General features: G+C 45.4%; 1 protein-coding gene across 1 annotated transcript; it reads right to left on the bottom strand.

The window, feature by feature from the left end:
- Window positions 1-1,755: 1,755 nt before the first annotated feature.
- ZC3H12D (zinc finger CCCH-type containing 12D) lies at window positions 1,756-16,996 on the bottom strand. The gene is made up of 6 exons (XM_066178873.1): window positions 16,823-16,996; window positions 12,551-12,990; window positions 8,054-8,193; window positions 6,849-7,083; window positions 6,090-6,196; window positions 1,756-5,385 (listed from the first exon to the last, which is right to left on the bottom strand). Exons 2-6 carry the CDS (start codon window positions 12,931-12,933, stop codon window positions 4,376-4,378), a joined length of 1,875 nt encoding a protein of 624 aa, XP_066034970.1. The 5' UTR covers window positions 12,934-12,990; window positions 16,823-16,996; the 3' UTR covers window positions 1,756-4,375.
- Between the last annotated feature and the right edge of the window lie 2,363 nt (window positions 16,997-19,359).

Raw genomic sequence — 19,359 nt, 5'->3', positions numbered from 1 at the left:
TTCTGTATGGAACCAGTAGCATTAGTAATTCCCTTCAATGCCCAAACTAGGGAATTGTAGGTGCAATGGAAATCCTGAGCCCAGCAAGGATGGGAGAAGGAAGACAAGGAAATAGTTTGGCTCAGGGAAAGAGGAGGAGCTGGCAGTGTGGTTAGGGTGAACAATCCTGGTGTCACCATTCATGCACATCATCCAATTTCCTGACCACACTCACAGCCCTGCCAGCCCTGCCTGTGTTGTCCTGGCTTTCTGGCTCCCTGCCTTGTGTGCGCTGTCCCCACAAATCTGTGTTCACTCTCTGCTCTGCTCCACTTGCATGTCTGTTTGGGTTGTACTGGCCAAGTCAGCACATCAGCACATCTCACTACATAGCTCTTCTGAGCCTGCTGCAGGACTTCAAGGCAGTGAGCCCAGCTGGGGGTGGAGAAGGGATGTGGCTAAAATACTACCAAAAAAAAAAAATCCCTTTCCTATCAATTTCAAGTCATAGCACCTTCTTAATAATGCTAATGATTCTGTAATATTAAACCCTTCTCAAGAGTTCAAAGCATCCCAGTCCCACCGGTGCATGGGAGATAGATCCTACAGCAGTCTTGTGTATACATGAGTGAGTGCAGAGGTCTGTCATGCTTGGTGCAGTACAGGCCTTGTTCTTTTCTGGCAACTAGGTTGCCTTCCCTAGTTTTTTAAGGTGGAGAGAAGTCCTGTTCTATTTAGTTTTTGTGATTAGTTCAAATGTTTGCTTATGAATTGTGCCAGCTCTTCTGGGAACGGAGTTAAAATATTATCAAAACTTCTCAGAATAATTGGCAAATACAAGTGTTTGATACCCAGCAAGATTATCTACCTTACAGACTGTTTTATGGCATTAATTCTTATGGTACCTCAATTCACCACAATAGTAAGCTTGTCATCCATGTTCTCTGAAGGAGAGGTCTCTGTATTTTAGAGGAGGTGGAGGGAGGTGCTATGACATGCCCAGGACTGCAACGAGCACCCTTTTCCCCTCTTCTTATGCTGAGGAGCTGTTGCAGGGATGACCCAAGACTTTTTAGTGAAATATTTGTGTAGAGTTTCCCTAGCCCCTTGCAAGGGAGGGAATCTCTGGCTTTCTGCCTTTTTGAGAAAGGCTGAGTGCAGAGAAAGGAAGAGGGGTTTTTTTTGGGTTTTTTTCCTTTCTTTCTTTCTTAAAATGAACTTGGTAATTGTAAATCTCCCTTGGGAAAGCAGCCCATCTCCTGGAAGATTGCTCTCAGTGCTTCCAGCTTCTTCTGCAAGAGTCTTGACAACCAAAAAGCAAAGAACATCAAGGGCTTTCTGAGCCTGGTAAGATTTATGGGTTCAGTTGCAACTTGGCAGCGAGAGCTGGCCTCAAATGCATCTCAGCAGAGATACCAAATAGCAACAGCCTCTTACCCTCTGTCCAAGACCTGCCGCCTTCTTTCTGTTCACAGCCCTTTCCCTTGCTCCAGGGGCTGACAAAGGCGAATAGAAATCCCTGCTTTGAAAAGTGCAAAATGCCCTGCAGCAGGAGCTCCTGAGCCCCATGTGCTTGGGCTGTGGTGGAACAGGGAGGCAGTCCCTGCTTTCTGTGGGCTCCTGGCCAGCAGCAGAGCTCCTCTCAGGCAGTGACACAGCGCTGCTGCTGAGCTGCCCTTCCCACAAAATCCCCATGAGAAAAAACCCTCTGGTGAGCACAAGAGCCAAGAGAAATCAAGTTCTGTTTAGCACCAAAGTCTGATTTATTTTCTCAGACACTTTCTCAGCAGAGTGCACATTCTATGTATTATACAAAAAGATTCCTCAGTAAATATGACAGAAATGAAAAGAAAAAAAATTATTAAACATTGTCAGGGTTTTGAACAACCACCAAATTCCTGTGCATCCTCCAAGGAAAAGGAGAAAAGTTTATGTATGTCTCCAGCAAGCCATGGGCACCATATAAAGGCAGTGTGCCAATTTGCCTATGGATTTTTCAATGCTTTGTGTATTGAAATATGTAACATGCATGCCAGACATGATAATGAATGTTGACATGTACAGTTACATCCTGCTCCATTGCTGTGTGTGTGTTTTCTGAGTGCTGCCATTTGGGACTTGCTTTGTTTGAGTGGGTGGAAGGTTTTTTTCCACTCGGCATAACACTTTGTCTCCAGTACTTTTCAAGGCATATCACGAATAACTTTTTCCATAGTTTTGTCTTCAGACAACTTCTAACCTTTATGTAGTATGTCGTGGATAAATTTATAACCCATTCCAACAATCCATAGGACATATGGAAAAAACTGTTGTGTTCTCTGAACGTCAATCATACCTCCAATATCCAAATTGCTGTTTCTTGGAGCCAACCACAGGGGCATAAGAAATTGAAAAGATGCAGTATACTTATTTTCTGCAGACTCTTCAAACACCATCACCAAAAAAAAGAAAAAAAAGAAAAAAAGAAAAAAAGAAAAAAAGGAAAAAAAAAAAAAGAAAAAAAAAAAAAAAAGAAAGAGCTGGTGGTGGTTTCCAAAGGGAAAGAGGTCAAACTATCATTGCTTTCAAAAAATGCATTGTGTGATAACGTCACTAAGGGTAAATTACTGCTACCTTTGTGAAAGCAACAGAATTCCAACTTCTCATCAAGGACCATGTTTAATTCCTGCCTGTAACTAACAACACTGCACTTCAGAGAAATGAGATACTGCAGGGTCAGAGAGCTTGAAAATCCCACCTGAATGTTGAAGCATCAGTTCTAAAAGGACTGGCAGAACAAGCAAACAAAACCAAAAACTAAACAAAATAACAATAAAACTCCCCACCACTTAAGTAAAACCCAGAAAATAAAGAAGACGTTATTGAGAACAACATGTTATAGATTAACATTCTATAATATGTTAAAGCATTTTAAAAACATGTCATACTGACATACTTAAACTTTGGTATAATGCCAAAAACCTTCAGGATCAACCTTATTATTTGAATTATAACCTGAAGCATTCGGTGGAATAATGCAGAGATTAGCAGCTTTACAGCTTACTGAAAAATCAAACATGTCCTAACAGAACATAGTTTACTGTATAATTGCATTATGGGGGCCACATTTGGTAATTAAGGGTTAAGTCAATAATAGATTTCTTGATCAATAGAGGAGACACTTTCAAGTTTTGTGGTTTTGTTGTTGGGGTTTTGTTTGTTTGTTTGTTGTTGTTTGTTTTGGGTTTTTCTCTTTAGCATCATGGACTTCTGGATTTTTTTAATTACCAACCCCAAGCCCTCAGCCCACACCAGGACTTACATTGAAGATGACTTCCCTGATTCGATTTATGCTGTGTGTCCCTTTTCTGAGAAATGTACCTGTGTCTTCCTTCAGGTGCTCTGGTGCACCTCTACTCCCCTGCTGGCTGTTCTGTGTGTTCTCAGCATTCTTTAGAAGCCCGAGATGTAGCTTTGAAAGCTCACTGACAGCGGGCTGGGCTTGAATCAGGTAACGACAGGGACCCATAGCTGCCTTCTAGCAGAGAGCACAGCTAGGGGAACAGGCCAGATCATCCTCTGTGCTGGCTGAGCAAAGAGGTCATGAGAGAGCCCTTGGCTGGGAGCACGGCTCTTTTACAGAAGCTGAACAATAAGTTGGGACTGGAAACATCTAGTGTTTCAGGGCATTAATGAAAATCTGTGTCATCCTGAATCCAGTCACCAGTGAGGTTCAAATGCTGACAGCCCAGTAACCCTGAACCTTCCTGTTCTCTTTCAGGGGAGGTGGAAAGCAATCCCACTACCATGGATGTCAGCCTTTGCCTTGACTTGATGCTTTTACTTGTATTCCTGGAGCAGCTGTAATCCTTGCCATAACGCCCTCTAAAAACACTTTCTTAAGCCTCAGAATAGAATCTTCTTCTCCTAGGACTTGTGCTTATAGGAAATGGTTTGCTCTGGAGGTTTCACAAGTTTCAGTGTCTTTGAATCATTAAAGTCCATTGGGCAATATCATAGCATCACAGAATTGTTTGAGTTGGAAGGGATCTAAAAGATCGTCCAGTTCCAACACCCCTGCTGCCATGGGCAGGGACACCTTTCACTAGACCAAATTGCTCAGAGCCCCACCGAACCTGGCCTTAAACGCTTCCAGGGACAGGGCATCCACAACTTCTCTGAGAAACCTGTTCTAGTTCACCACCCACACAAGTAAGAATTTCATCCTAAAGTCCAATCTAAACCTACCCGCTCTCAGTTTGAAGCCATACTCCTCTGTCCTATCACTAGAATTCCTGATTAAGTGTCCCTCTCTGGCTTCCTTGTAGGCTCCCTTCAGATACTGGAAGGTTTCTATGAGGTCTCCATGCAACCTTCTCTTCTCCAGCTGAACAGCCCCAATGTCCCTAGCCTGTCTTCACAGGGGAGGTGCTCCAGTCCCCTTATCCTGGATACTGGGGTACAAAGTCATGGCCTGGCTCACGACACTGTGAGGATAAGGGGAGCACAGCTCCCTGTGCACGTTTATTTGCCGGGCAGGGGGTGGCCTTGCAGCTGGGATGGGCCAGTAGTCCCTGTAAGAGGCACTGGGGTAAGCATGGGCTTTCTGGAACAAGCCTGTTCCATCGCTGGAATCCAGCTGGAAGGGTTGCCCTGAGGGCTGGTTAGGGAAACAGTGGTGCTGCTGCAGCTGGTGCTCGCTGTACAGGGGAACCCTGCCAGGGGACAGAGCTGTGCACTGCAGCAAACCAGGGTGCTGGGTCTCCAGGGCCTGTTTGTGCTGAGCACCACGAGGGATGGAGTGGCTCCTGTGACCCGTTCCGTGCCCAGCATGGCGCTCCTGAGCCCAGCTGTGCTCTGGGCACATCCTGCCTTGCGCAGGTGGGAGCGCCCTTGGCTGGAAAGGGCACCTGGGTGAGCCGGCGTGGTCCAAGCTCTGAGGGTGATGAGGTGAGAACAGTTTGTGCCTGAGGCCAGCGCAGAGGTGAGGGCTGTCCATGCCCCTCCTGTCCTCAGAGGGGCACAAGGACCAGCTGCAGCCGTAGGCGTCGTCACCAATGGACACTGCTGACATCTTCTCCAGGAGCGGCTCCGCCTGTGGCAAGCGCTGGTCCAGCCCCAGGTCAGGACCAGGACTGCCGGCCCAGGCCCGGAATGTCTGCTCAGAACAGCTCCCCTGGGACCTGCCTGGGCAGCAGGAAGGCCCAGAGCAGCCTCTGGCTTTCCGCAGAGTTTCTGCGCAGGCACCGCGGGCTGCAGGCTCTCCTCTGGCTGCATACAGTGAGCACTGACACCTCTCCTCCTCTTTCCCCGGGGCTGACTGGACCTTTGTTTTGGCCCTGAGCTCATCAGCAACTGAAAGCTGAGCTTGATGTTGTCTCTCTGGATGGTAAAATTTGCATTTATTGCCATAGGTGCATTTTTTACCTGAAAGAATAGAAACAAATAGGTCCGGAAGTTGTCAGTAGCACCAACATCAATTAATGCACACATCACTTAATGCACACATCACTTAATGCACACATCACTTCTCCCCAGCACTGGGTGTGTGATGAACACAGAAAAAAAGGGGAAGGACTATTTTCAAACTCAGTGCTGTAGACTCCAGATTTCAATATTGCTGATATTAATAGCAAGGTGAAGCAGCAGTGAAAGGAAGTCTCTGCTATTTTGGAAGTGTCTGATATTCATGTTTCAGTTCCTGCACTCAGTGGGCTGGGAGGCCTGCCGCTACAAAAGGTTGCTTTAAAAAACAGCAAAGGGATTTACCTCTGAGAAGCCTGCACATTGCTAGGGGGCTGTCGGGAGGGGAGAGAGGGAAAGTGTTTGGATGGCCATTCCCAAGTGCTGCAGCAAAATCCCCTCCACAGAGTGAGAAGTGTGTGTGGGCAGGATGGTCAGCACAGCCACAGTGCCCGTGGGTGCTGTGTGCAGGCAGGGATGGAAACATCTACTGCCTTTGCTGAGGCTGGAGCCACTTGAGCAGGAGGGGAAAGAAACATCATGCCTTTGAGGAACCCCAAACCCCAGTCCCAATCACACAAGCAGGACAGCACGTGGCAGTGGCCCCCAGCTGAGGGAGAGCACCACTGGGAAGCAGGGGCCAGTTCACAGCATGGGGAAAAACTCACCATAAGGGCAAGGCTGCCATTTTCTTTCGGGAAGCACTGGCTTTTTGCTGAGGAAGTTACTTAAGGTGGGTCCATGCCGGCCTAATGGATCATCGGGAGGCATAAACCTGGAAAAGTAAAAAAAGTCATGGATGTAAGCTCATGTCTGTGCACAGTGCATGTCTCAGTGAAGTGCACTTCCCCTGGACACCTCAGCTATTAGGAAACTCAGGAGAGAGGAGAGGTTAGTGTGAACAGACTGAGGAGCACTCAGCTCAGCCTCACAAGCATGGTGCAAGCGCCTGAACGAAACCTTTCTCTCAACAGCGATGGTGAAGGGCCAGAGAGACCAGATTTTTGTCCCTTCTAGCAACCTATGATTGCAGAAACACAAGGAAAAGTCCTATTTTGTTGTGTGGGGGAATTAAAAATACTGCCAGGCAGCCTTCTCTCATGGATTTAATTCTGCTTCTTACAGGAAATAGAAACTAAAAGATACCAACCCTTGGTTTAACATTACAAATTGGATTGGAAAGAAGCAAAGCCGATCACTAATGCTGCCATTCAAGTAGAAAGGTTCATAGAAAAGTGACATGGGAGGTTTTAAGACCAAAGCTGATAAAGTAGGAAACTCATGAAACAAGATAAGGAAAGCTGCAGGAAATTCCTTTCATAAAACGGCTCATGTGTTCTGCAACTGGAGAGAGGTATTCTGATGCTGGAGCTGACTTGGCACACAATGTTTAAATTCTAGATTCTGTAACACCATCCATCCCTTACCTGTTACAGACAAAAGAGTACATGAGTAGTCGCTGCTCAATAAACCATTTCCACTCGGGGTTTTCATTTTGCAGATCCCGGTAGTGGTCGTTGGAAACAATGACTCCGTCTTTCTCATAAGCAACTTTCACTATGTAGCGATCATCGTAGCAAACCACCCTCTTGCCTTTCACCTTCCGAGAGGGTGTGTAGACCAGGACAGACTGCTTTTCCAGCTCCCCAAGAATGTGCTGATCTAGTGGGGAGATTGGTAGAAGTAGATGAGGGAAGCAAAAAATAAAAGAGAAACTAATTAATTAATAATGACCAGGTCTCAACCGTCTGCTAGAAACCTACAGGAATCTAAAGAGATTTCAGCACTTAAGGAAACTCATGGTGCAATTTTTAGATGCAGTGATATCTGGTGGTTATTTGGCAACTTGAAAATGAAGTCTCTTACAAAAACATCAACTTGTACACTTTGAGACACCCTTTTTAAACTTTTATTTCTTATCTGTAAAAGGATGCCTTGAATTCTACACCAGAGTCTTATATGCTGAATCCCTGCAGTGCCCTTTTTACCCTGCTAGATGCCAGAAGGCTCATAACCAGCCCTGATGTGAGCTTTACCTGGAGATAAAATGTGTGCGATAAAATACATAAACAAACTTTTTTGCTGCTGTTGAGGACACTCTGACCTCTTGCCATTCCCTCTCTGCAGCAAGGCAGATCTGCCTCATCTGCAGACACCAAGCTGCTGGCACAAACCTTGCTGATCTATTTCCAGACAAACCGAGTCTCACTCCCCTCCAAAGATTTCTGCTGATGCATTTGCTTCTCCTGGAAGGGCAACCCAGGAACCAACTCTGTGTTGGGTAGCAGGCTGACAGATAATAGTAATTCAGTAATGAACATCACTGTCTCCTGGCATGACTCAAAAGCTCTGCAGAGTCACTGCAAGCTGACAAACTCCTTCTTTAACTCAGTTTGGCAGCACCTTGTGCTTGTTAAGCAGAAGGTTTAAAGCAGTGTAACAAAGCCTTGTAAGCAGTTTTAGCTGCTGGCCAGGGGCACTGAATGAGGCAATGAATTAACAACTCATTTAAGTGAGGGAAGCCTGACACAACGGTGCTTGTCTTTACAGGGAAAAAAAACTGTAGCGGGTTCTTCACACCCCCTCTGTCTCCAGACTGCACCTAATGGTTGCCAAATGGATGGTGACCTACCTGCAATGGGGTTGTCTTGTCGAGGGGGTTCCTTTCTCCAGAGTGGGACAAAAACCTTGATGTAAGTGTGCCCCCTCTCTCGAAACCAATCCACTGCCAGCTGGATCCCCCAGCAGGAGAACACCTCCTTGTTTCCATGACTATAAAGAAAGAGAGAGGATGATGAGGCAAAGCTTTTATGAAGCTTAGAGTTCTCTAATAAACAGGCAAAATAAACAGCTTTTGTGTCATTCACCAGTTTCCAAGAAAACAGCCTGGCAGGGTGTCCTGGTGGGACAGATCCAAACACCCCCTCCAGCAGAGCCAAAGATTTATCTGAAACAGTTTGGATACTTAAAAACAGAGGTATCCTTATCCCCCATTTCTGTGACCCAAGCCTATTCCTTCCATCTGTATCTGAATGGACTTAAGTTCTAAAATACCAGCAAGATCTCAGGCCTTGTCAAACCCTTCACATGCCTTGTCTGAAAAAGGTTTGAGGAGTGAGAGTTTCTTCCTGCACAAGCAGAAACCCATGAGGCTCTCCTGTGAGAAACGAAATGTGGGAATTTTCTTCTGTGGTAACAGGGCCATCAGAGATTTTAATGGCTGAAGTGGCTGCAGGTGTAATCACAGGGCACTCCACTGGTGATCTTTTTTGGAAACACAAGACAAAATAGGGGGGAAGGAAAACTGTGAGAGGCAGGATAGGAAATAAAGAGAACTAAAAAAGGGACAAGACATCAGCGGAAATGGCCACAGGCACCTCAGACCCACTTTTATCTTGCTCTAGTTGATGGATATTTTCTTCATTGCACAGAAAGGTAGGAAAGCCCTAAGACAAGTGTTCTAGAAGTGCCAGCAAGGTGGCTTCTGAAGAATTCAATATACAGCATAAGACAGAAAATAACCTCAAGGAAAACAACTAGGGGTGACATCCTTCTAAATGTCCCACCTTCCCTGAAAGTTCCTCCTGCTTGGCATTCACTTATCTAAAATTTGGTTACAGTGCAGTATATGTGTAAAGGAAGGTAGTTTGTTAACTACCTCTGCACAAGGAAACTAAAATAAACTGTATAAACTGTACACGAAATTCTAAATGGATAAATGCTTCCAAAGCATCTACAGAATGCTCATCCTTGTACTTCGACCTTTCTGCATAACATTGCCAGTCTTGCTCAGGTTTTCACCTCTGCAAAAAGCCCTTGTGAGTGACTCTCTTGGCTGCTGCACCCACCGGCACTGACACACCAGGCAAGGGTGATGCCACAGCCTTAAATGAGTCTCCCACCACCACCCCCCAGGATCTTTCTACACCAGCCTCATAACCAAAGCTCCATTTTACACCCAATGAAAGTTTCTGGCCTGAAATGGTGACCACAGATGAAAAATAGCACAATTTGTAGGAAGAAACTTGGTTGCCTATTAAGAGCTATAAAGGCAATAGGAAGTCATTTAAAACCTTTAGCAATAAAAAAATGGTCTGAAGTGTTTGACATATCTAATCTCCATTTTAGAACAGCTGTTTTGTTTGGTTTTAAAGGACGGGATCTTCCTAGGACATTCATAACATCACCTGGACTTTTGAATTGAAAGTTTGGGTGACTTTTTCAGATAACTGCCTTTAAAAGGCAGTCCAGGTACATCTTTGATGGCACGACTCAAACAAAGTTCAGCAGCAGCTTTCTTAAATATTGACAACTTGTATATATAATCCTGTGAGCTTTAGGAAGGCAGTTTTAGGTGTACCCCAGTGCAGAAAGTAAAGTACTCAAGCACAAGTGGATCAGCTAAAAGGCTGAGTGGAACAAGGAAGCAGAGGCACCTGGAACTGCTCCTCAGCATTATCACCTAATCCAGCTGCTGCTACACTGCTACATCTGAACGAGTCTGTACTCGTGTGGGTGCTGCATGTCCACACCAAACACCAGGGACTGCTGTGCAATGGAGCAGAGCTTTCCATCCTCCCTGCCTGGGCACAGACTGGCTCCTGTCAGTCGCCTTTCCAATGCAACCACAGAGTCTGTGGAGCATAAACCATCTATGATCTGTCATAACTCAGTCTCTTCTCTCCCTCCTGCCAGCAACAGGGTACACTGCACTTGGGTCACAGACCAGCAGGGCCCATCTCTCAGAAAATGAAGCAGCAATGTGGCATCTTTGTAACTCCAGCAGTTAAACAATCATTAGCATGCAGCAAGTCCTTTTTAAATTGTGCCATTCCAACTCCTTTGAGAGGAATTTTAGGCAAACCAGCTTCTTGTGAAAACTGCAAATGTCCCCATCTCCACTCAGCATCAGTCAAAGCTTTGCCAGACAGGCCTGGGAATAGGCCTCTGTAGCTACCACAGCTTTAAAACTCGGTGTACGTGCAATCACTAGAGGAGATAGCAGCCTCTTCACTGCGCAGTGAATATGGTTATGACAATTCCATTTTCCTATTAACACAATTCCATGTATTTTTTCCACCAGCTTTGCTAAACTTCCCATGGATAGGCTGGCAGGTGGCGAATTTCTCATTACATCTGATGGAAACACAAAGTGTACTGAGATGTTTGACGAGTGAGACTGGCTGAAGGCAAGGTTATTTTCCATTCAGCTTTTCTGGGTATGCTGATTGATGGTTGGACACTGCTGAGTCAGTTGCTTCATTACCCTGGGGCACATATATCCTTTTCAAAAGCTTGCATTCTACAGTGGGCCCTCAATGCCAACTGTGAAATGCTCCAGAAACACCAATCCTAAAATATAAATTTACATGCTTGAGATATTTATCTCCACACAGACAGCTGCCACTTGAAGCTCTAACTTCTTGATTGTTTCATTCCTAAACTGCTGCTTCTGCTGCACTTTTATGGTTGTTGGTGTTGATGATGGTGGAGTTTTCCCCAGCAAGGGAACCTAACACTCCTTTCCCTTGACATCTGCAAACAGTCCTTCTCTGTCTGACAGCAGCAAACAAGAAAAATTAAAGCAAGGATATTGAAAGCACTGACCAGGCCTATCCCATTAGCCAAAGCAAATGCAATTCAGCACCACTTGGAAAGGCATCCAGGAGAGGAAAGCTGCTCCTTCCAGGCTGTGCCTTTTCAGTACCAGCTGAACTGACAAGCTCGACTGTCTCCTCCATCATCCACATAGTCATTATCAAGACAGAGGCTGGGATGTCAGGGAAGAGCTGTAAAACCTTTGCCTTTATGAAACTTTAAGCTGCTGTGCCAAGAGAGCTGAGAACAGAGCCCATGGCCCATCATGGATAATACTGACCCCGGCACAATGAAAGGGTGGGTGACCAGTTCAGCCACGCTGCCTGACTGGCTGCTCAGTTCTTGTGCAGAGAGGCAAGAAAGACACCCTGAGGAGGGGCTTGGGTGAAGAGGTAAAGCAGGGCAGGACATCCTAACACCTGGCTACCAAGCTCATGGCCCAGACAAGGCCAAACAAGTTTGCTCTGTTGTGTATTTCCTATTCTTTGTAAGCTGCCTTGAACAGGGAACCTCTTGGTTTTGGCTGGGATTCCTCCCTTCACTCACAAGATGGCATAATTTGCTTAGTCTCCAGTTGCTCTGGATATGCTTGGCCACTTTTCCCTCTAACCAGAGGGGATATGGTCTCATCTTATCTCACAGGACAGCTAACAGAAGGAGGAAGTCTTCCTTTGCCCTGTCCCAACCTGCAGGGATTGGCTTGGCCCTGCTGAGTGGACAAGGAAGTTAACAGAGAAAGCAGATGGATAGCCAGCGCACCCTGGACTCTTGGCTCTGTATTGCTTGGATAAACAGTGGCCAACACACTTCTGTCTTTGGACATCCCATCCACAGGGACATGCCAGGCTCCCCTGCCATGTAAGAGTGCTTTCACAATGCCAGGGCACTGCTCAGGAAATGTAATTGGCCAGCATGCATTGATGTAACATTTCCCAGAAACAGAAAGACTAAGGAGGAAAGGAATCTATTCAATACAAGTCAACTACCAATTCCTTGATATTTCCCTTAAACAGAAGCCAAACTGAAAACCAACAAAAATTATATAAGCTGGGAACATTTTTGGAGTTTACTTGCAAGTCAAAGCAGTACAATTGTGATATTTTTAGAAACCACAGACACCTGACTTTATTTCCCCTCTCCTTAGATTAGTTTGGTAGTCTATCTGTTCATCAGATTTTCCCTGGAAACACCTCAGGTTTAGAAATCCTAGGTGCCCATTTGAAAAGGGGAGGTAACTTAATGGTGAGCTCAAAGGGAGAGACACTGCCACAAACAGTGGACAGAGATTGCCTTACAAAAGGTCAGAATGTAGAGTGAGCCAATAATTGCATGTGACGTGCATATTCATGGGCATCAAGACAGCAGGACCTTAAAAGCTGTGCATCAGCCAAAGAACAGGAATAAGCAATTGTTCATACATCAAATGCATCAAAGCACCTCTCACCCAAAGGAAAAACACACCTCCAGCCATCAGTTTGAAGATTCAAAAGCTTCAGAGGAAGAGAGATGCCTTTCAGGAAGTGGAGCTTACCTCATTGCAACATTGCTGCCATCGATCACAATGGGTCTCAAGGAATCAGAGGAATCACTTCCATCTTCTCCAAGCCACTTCAGCCCCGGGGTGGTGCTACACGATCCACGGGCAACCAGCTTGAGTTGGGAAGGCTGAGCCTGGCTCTCCAGAGCCTGAGGTTTGCTCCCAATTCGAATCAGCTCTTTCAGCACATCATCCTCCAGGGCCTCTTGGCCCAGGTTCTCCAGCACTTTGCAGATGTCCTGCTTACCATAGCCCAGCTTGCAGAAAAAATCCATCTTGCTCTGGTGCACTTCCACCCCTGTGGCAGAAACTTTTCTGGAGTGTGGTGGTGCTGCTTTGCTAGAAATTGAACTGGCTAGTGCCATTTTAGCAGGCATTTATGTTCCTTTAAACCTGATGATCCTGTCTTCCCAGATGTGTCGCACAGGCATCAGCTTTAGGGAGGGAAAGATTAGCAACAACAGAACACAAGCATTAAGGAAGGACATAAAATCATCTCAGTTCCTTGCCTAGCGCACAGCAGAGACCAACAGATTAGCTGTCTTCTCTCTGAGGAGACTGTCCAGTCTTCTCTCAGCATTAAAGCATTTTTCTGGTCTGCTCTTAATTATAAAAGCACCAGAGTGTCCCCTGCAATGTTCGTCACTCTCCAAACATTATGTCAGACAGGTGTCACCTTTCTTGGTGAGCTATGCCAGGCTGCCCGCACGCAGAGAGGCTGCATGCGTGAGCTGGTTCTTCAGAATTATCTCACAGGAAATGACACAAAGGGGATTTTCAATCTGCTGTGTGGTTTGTCAGCCCGAGATAAATATCTGTCAAATTTTACTGGATGGGCTCAGATGCCATAGCAACTTAAAAAATATAGCAAATTTCATCCAGCGATTTAAGGAAATATGTTTGCAAAGTATCTGGCAACTGATTTTTTTAAATAGTTTTATCTTTCCTACCATGTTTCTGTCTGTGCGTATACAGACATAAATTCTGAAATTCTGTCACTCATCAGTTCTAATGATGCCTGACTACTCTTTTCCTGTTACTTGCTATTTCAGTGAGGGCTTCTATTTTCAGAGAAGCAACTTGTTTTTCTGAAAGCCGTCAGGACGGTGTTTTGAAGCAGGTGATTCAGAAAGCAGTTTCAATTTCACTTATGTTTATTGTCAAGGTAATTCAGAAATGAGTGTGCAGAAGTGGGAAAAAGCTACTTCATATTCTCCAGAACTGCACCACGTACATTTCTGGTCTACCCAATGAATGAAGGTGATGGGCAGCATAGTCAGGGATACCCAGAACTGCCTAAGCCCAACAAGCATGACACAGGAGAACACCCGCGGTGACACTCATCCATCAGGCCAAACACCCTCAGTCACTGTTGGCTTGCTTGCACTGTAGCATCTCTTGCCACATCACTGCAATTATTGGTGCTACCTGGTTAAAGGCTATGGCTGGTTCTTCTACCCACTTGAGGGATGTGAGGGTGGCCCTCTTCCCTTTGCTAATTGAGGTCAGATGCAGAATTCACTGACCAAACAACCACCTCTCCAAGCCGAGCCCAGAGCCAGAACCACATCCCACCCACCAGCTCCCCTTCCCAGCCTGCCAGCCACTCCCTGCCCAGCAGCAGCCACCCCAGGAGCCAGAAGCTGAAACCATGTGGAAGAAGGCATGGAAGTGCTGGAAACAAGCAGGTGGGAGAGGATTCACAGTGAAGCTCCTCCCCAAGGCATAAAAGCCCTCTTAGGCTGTGAGGAAGAAATCCACGCTGGGTTCAGTTAATTTAAAACTGATTAGATCAGCATGAAAACATGATAATTAGTTATGCCCTCACTTCGTGAAACTTTGACCTTTACTTTTCCGTGTAGCTTTATAAATTTCAGGCATTCTGTGGGGGAAATCTGGAACTCAGTTAAAAATGACAGACAGCATCAATAAAATAAAACATACCTTAAATATGTCAAAACTGTAAGGGGAAAACGGTTACCATGTGTATTTTTCCATCTAAACTAAAGCATTGCTTATTTTAGTCGGTGACTGTTTTTCTCATAGTGCACTCCATAATAATTTTTACATCTAATCCCTGATTTTAATTCATTGACTAAAGATGAAAATGTATTTGCCTGCTTTATCATCGTTGAAATGTTTTCAGCTACTGTCTGAGCTGAAATACACTGATGTAACTAAACAAGCAGAAGCAGTCACATCTGGCCTAGCATCACAGTAAAACCTGCTTCTAGGTATGTGAACAGTACCTCTAAACACTTTAAGTGTATTACTTGATTTTTTTTTTTAATGCCTAGATTTTTAAAAATAAACTATTGTTAATTATAAACTTCTCTTACTATCTGTCTTCAGGTTGAAAAGAAAGTATTTACCACATATTTTAATAGCCATTACTATTGTTTTCAAATCTGTACTTCTGTCTACTCTGATGCGCTTTTTTTGTTTTGTTTTGTTTTGTTTTTCTTTTCCCTTTTCTTTTACTATCAGAACAATTTCTCACATTAGCATCACATTGTGTTGCATGGACATTTATCCTGGATTTCATCTGAAATTAGGTTTGATTCAATCCTTCGGAATTTTACCAGAGATCTTGTCAGCTGCAGAGGGGGCAGAGGTCATGTCCACCTCGCAGCCTCCAGCACAGATGAGCAGCTGCTGGAGGAAAGTAGTTCACCAGAACTCTTTCCTGACTCCATCCCAGGCAGCACCAAGCCTGTGGTCCATGTCTGCACCCTTTGCTTCTTTATGCAAGGCTTGGTCCTTCTGTGCAAGCAGTGAATCCCTTTGGCTTGGTAAGCATGGGAAACACAGAGCTCTGGATGGCTGCCTGGGGTTATGTGCTGCAGTATCAGCCATGACCACCAATATGGTAATTCTGCAGAGTTAACCACTGGATTTCTGCTGCAGTGTGGCCACACATTAAAAATGGGTGATATAGTCACTGCAGGGTTTTCACCACAGAGAGAACAATTTGGAAAAACTGAGATGGAAACCTTGGTCACAGAAAACACTGAGGTCACCCTTCTCAAGGGGCAATTAAAGGGCAATAAAATTCCTGGCTTACACATTAGTAAACAGTCAGGAGTGTGCCCAAGTCCAGCAGGTCAGCTGGCTGCTTATAACCAGCACAAAAAACATGACAAAGGAGAAATTTGGTATCATGGAGTCCAGCTTTTGCTATCACAAACAGGTTGGGAAATTCCATTTATAAACTTTATGACTTTCATTTGCAAACTACTTAGATTTCCTCCTGCCGCTTTCCTTCCTTCATCTCAGCTGATTCCACTGGCAGCTGTTTTTGTTTTCACTCCACTGAAAGCCAAAGTCTTCTCATTTCATAGAATAATTTATCCACAGATAATGGTGTGCCCATCCTATGTTCTAGCTTAAAAAGCACTCTTTCTGTGGTGGTATGACTCCTCTTACAGATACACACACACAGAAGAAGTAACTTCAGTCAGGTTTCCAAAATCCTATTTCAATCTTAACATCTTAGAATGTTAATATTTCAATGAGTACTTTTGACCAAAAAATCAAAATACCTCATATGGTTTTCTGCCTTTGGTATATTTTGACAGATTTTTAAGATTAGAAAATTATAATTGAGAACACTTTCCCAAAGAGGTGGTAACTACTACATCTTGAATGACTTTAGTTTTTCCTTGTCCTTCTGACCAGTCAGAGCAGCACCTCCAGCAGCCTCAGGCCACAGAATCACAGTTTGACTCAAGAGGGAGTTAGGGCTCCTCAAAGCCCCCCCCAAAGGCCCATTCTGCCCAAGCACAGGCAGAGGGGACACAGCTCCAGACAGACCTGGCACTGGACAAGGCAGAGCAGGTTTAGGTCTTCTCTGAAGTTCATGTGTATGCCGAGCAGCACAAGGAGCACAGCTACTGCTCCCTGACACTGTAGTGCTGCCCCTCACACCTCAGGGCTGGACCCTTTCACCCCTCTTCCTTCTTCACCCCTGAAAATAACACTGCAAACCACCTAAGACTGACAGTCCATTGGAGCCCTGCCATGTGGTGTTACCCCAAAAGCAGATAGGCTGCTCTACCTTCAGAAAAATAAGAATTTTTATTTTCACAAATGAGAGATGCACATAAACTCTTCACAGCAACACCAGTCATTTTTTGTCTCGACGAGTAAGAGAAGACTTGCTTTTTTCTTCCCTACCTTCCCCTCTCTGTTTGCTAAAAAAAAATAAAGCCAAACTCCCCAGGGAGCAAGCCATGATCACAGGTCCCCTCTTGCTCTGCACCTTACCTGGCAGCTGTTCTTTCTGTGGCCCAACAGAGTCGTCCCACCATCCTCCAGCCAGAAGCTGGATTCGGAGCAGTACCAGGCTCACAAGGAAGTCACCAGCTCATATTTAGAGGCAAGGCCGATGTCAGCTGAGAGCAAATAAGTGCAGTGGGCAGAACTCTTTTTATAGCAAGGTGTTACTTCCTCATTTGGCTGGCCAAGCTCTCATATAACCATAACTTTTGATAAACTTTCACTTCATTTTTCAGAAGGAAAAAAGAAATAAAAAGAGGTTCCCAACACATCTCTGTTCTGAGTCACAGGCAAAGATTAGTCAAACTCACTCTGGCAGGGATGCAGAACGTTGGGCAGTGAGAACATAGCATATGAATTCTGGGTCAAGTGAAAAGTTTTCCACCAGGGTTGCTGTACCAAGTTAGCATAGTCTCATTCCCATGCATCTGGCAAATTCCTGACCTCCGGGGAAACGTGGAAAAAAACACTTTAAAAAATCAACATTTTGCTTCGCACCCCATATTGCAAAGCCTCATTCAAACACTTCCACGTCTGAAGGAACCTGGTCTGGGACACTACAATGAAACATCAAAACCCAAACAACCCCCTCTAGCCTGCTGGTGCCTCAGTTGAAAGGCTGCTCCAGAGATGCTCAGCCTTGTCCACAGCCACGTCTGACAGGCACTTCTTCATGGAAACCAGAGAAAAGCTGCTTTTTCCTTACCTTTTTGTGAAGAAATACACCCCAAATCCAATTTTAGGCAGCAAGGAGGGTTGGAGACTCTGGGAGGGGTCAACCTCTGGGACCTTTTGGATGCTTTAGACAGCTCTTGCATGTGCAGTGCCCTCCTTCCTGAGAGACAACTAAATCCAATTTTAGGCAGCAAGGAGGGTTGGAGACTCTGGGAGGGGTCAACCTCTGGGACCTTTTGGATGCTTTAGACAGCTCTTGCATGTGCAGTGCCCTCCTTCCTGAGAGACAACTAAATCCAATTTTAGGCAGCAAGGAGGGTTGGAGACTCTGGGAGGGGTCAACCTCTGGGACCTTTTGGATGCTTTAGACAGCTCTTGCATGTGCAGTGCCCTCTTCCCTGAGAGACAACTGGGGTGCCCCGTGTGGAAGGAGAGAACCTCTGCCACTGCCACAAGGCAACACACCAGAGCAGGGTTGACCTTTCCCAGTCAGAAATCCCACTACTTGCATACCTTGTGGGAGTAAGCAGGGTGACCAAACCCTTTGTTGTGGTATCCTGTTTAATCCAAAGAGTGTTAGCTGGTTGCTGCAAGCCTCACCATCACTTTTTCCAAGTGACAGTTACACTATTACAACACACCCAGACTCCTGGAAACTCTTTGGGAGCCAGGATGCCCGGCTGCTGGGTGAAACAGTGCCCAGGCAGTCACAGGATAAAGGGGCAGCACACAGCCTCCTGTGTCCTACCTCAGGCACAATGCTTCCTCTAATCCACAAAGCTCTGGCTGGGCAGGCTAAGGCTACAGAAACAGGGAAGTGTTCCCAGGGCCACAGCTAAAGAAACGTGTTAGTTCCCTGCTGCCCAGAACAGCTGTGAGAGCAGAACAGCCACAACCTTTGACTCCTCACTCCTTGGACTCAGACTCACAGAACCACAGAACAAACTAGGTTGGAAAAGACCTTTGAGATCATCAAGCTCAACCTAAACTCCAAACATCCCCAGCGAGGAGGGATCTTCTCTGCTCCATTTCAACTTTCACAATGCCACACACCTCATCACAAGACCACCACGTAGCAGTACTACTGCAAAGAGAAAGTTGCTGCATTATTTATAGCCCAGGCAGGCATGGAGTAGTGTTATTTTAACCCCTACTTCTCAGTAAAATGGGCCTTTTACTACCTAAACAGGAACAAACCAGAGCTTATAAAAAGAGAACTCAATTAGATAAAAGGAATTTCATTTCTATTGAAATTACTATGCCCATCTACTGTAAAAAGCCATGAGCAAAAAAGACTTCAACATTATTCAAATTGTAGGCAGCCAGGAGGATCCTTAGCCAATTCCTGAAACCAGTTTACCCCGGTGATCCCCAGCTACCAGAAAGACCATGAGAAATAAAAGGAGTGCATTTAACTTTCCAGATGGCCTCACACCCTTTTGCTCATCAGCATAGACACACCTTTGAGCACCAAAGGCTGTGGTTTCATAGACATTTCCTTTCTCTGCTGTGCTCCCTTGTGCTGACAAACATGCAGCGTTTTCCCAGTACAGATTTATTGTTGCTCAAGGCCATTGTTATGTTCAAGAGGGAAAGAGCTGCAGCAGGAGAAGCTTTCAGAGGGGAAGATCTCCCCATTAATGGATGTTTCAGTGCTGAGGACTGAGGATTGAGTGGTTTGTGAAACTAGACCTCCATCAGAAAGAACCACTACCAACCTCCTGGATGCTGTGGAGAAAGACCAAGCAAGACTTTGAAGAAGGCTCCCTGTGCAAAGCCACTTTCCTGATGGTGTTAAGACTCTTGCATACATAAAACACACTTGAAACTGGTTCTGTGGAACACCAGGT

The sequence above is a fragment of the Chamaea fasciata genome, unplaced genomic scaffold (genome assembly GCF_029207755.1).
Source record: "Chamaea fasciata isolate MVZ Bird 193981 ecotype frontalis unplaced genomic scaffold, bChaFas1.0.hap1 SCAF_3, whole genome shotgun sequence".
NCBI lineage: Eukaryota > Metazoa > Chordata > Aves > Passeriformes > Sylviidae > Chamaea > Chamaea fasciata.
Note: the sequence above shows the minus strand (reverse complement) of the source record. Positions and strands in the feature narration are given on the sequence as shown.

Coding starts and splice junctions, on each gene's coding strand:
- ZC3H12D (XM_066178873.1), bottom strand. CDS start 12,933: ATGCCTGCTAAAATGGCACTAGCCAGTTCAATTTCTAGCAAAGCAGCA. Junction 8,194..12,550: donor GGCAGCAATGTTGCAATGAG/GTAAGCTCCACT, acceptor CTTTCTTTATAG/TCATGGAAACAAGGAGGTGT. Junction 6,197..6,848: donor TACTCTTTTGTCTGTAACAG/GTAAGGGATGGA, acceptor TTACTTTTCCAG/GTTTATGCCTCCCGATGATC.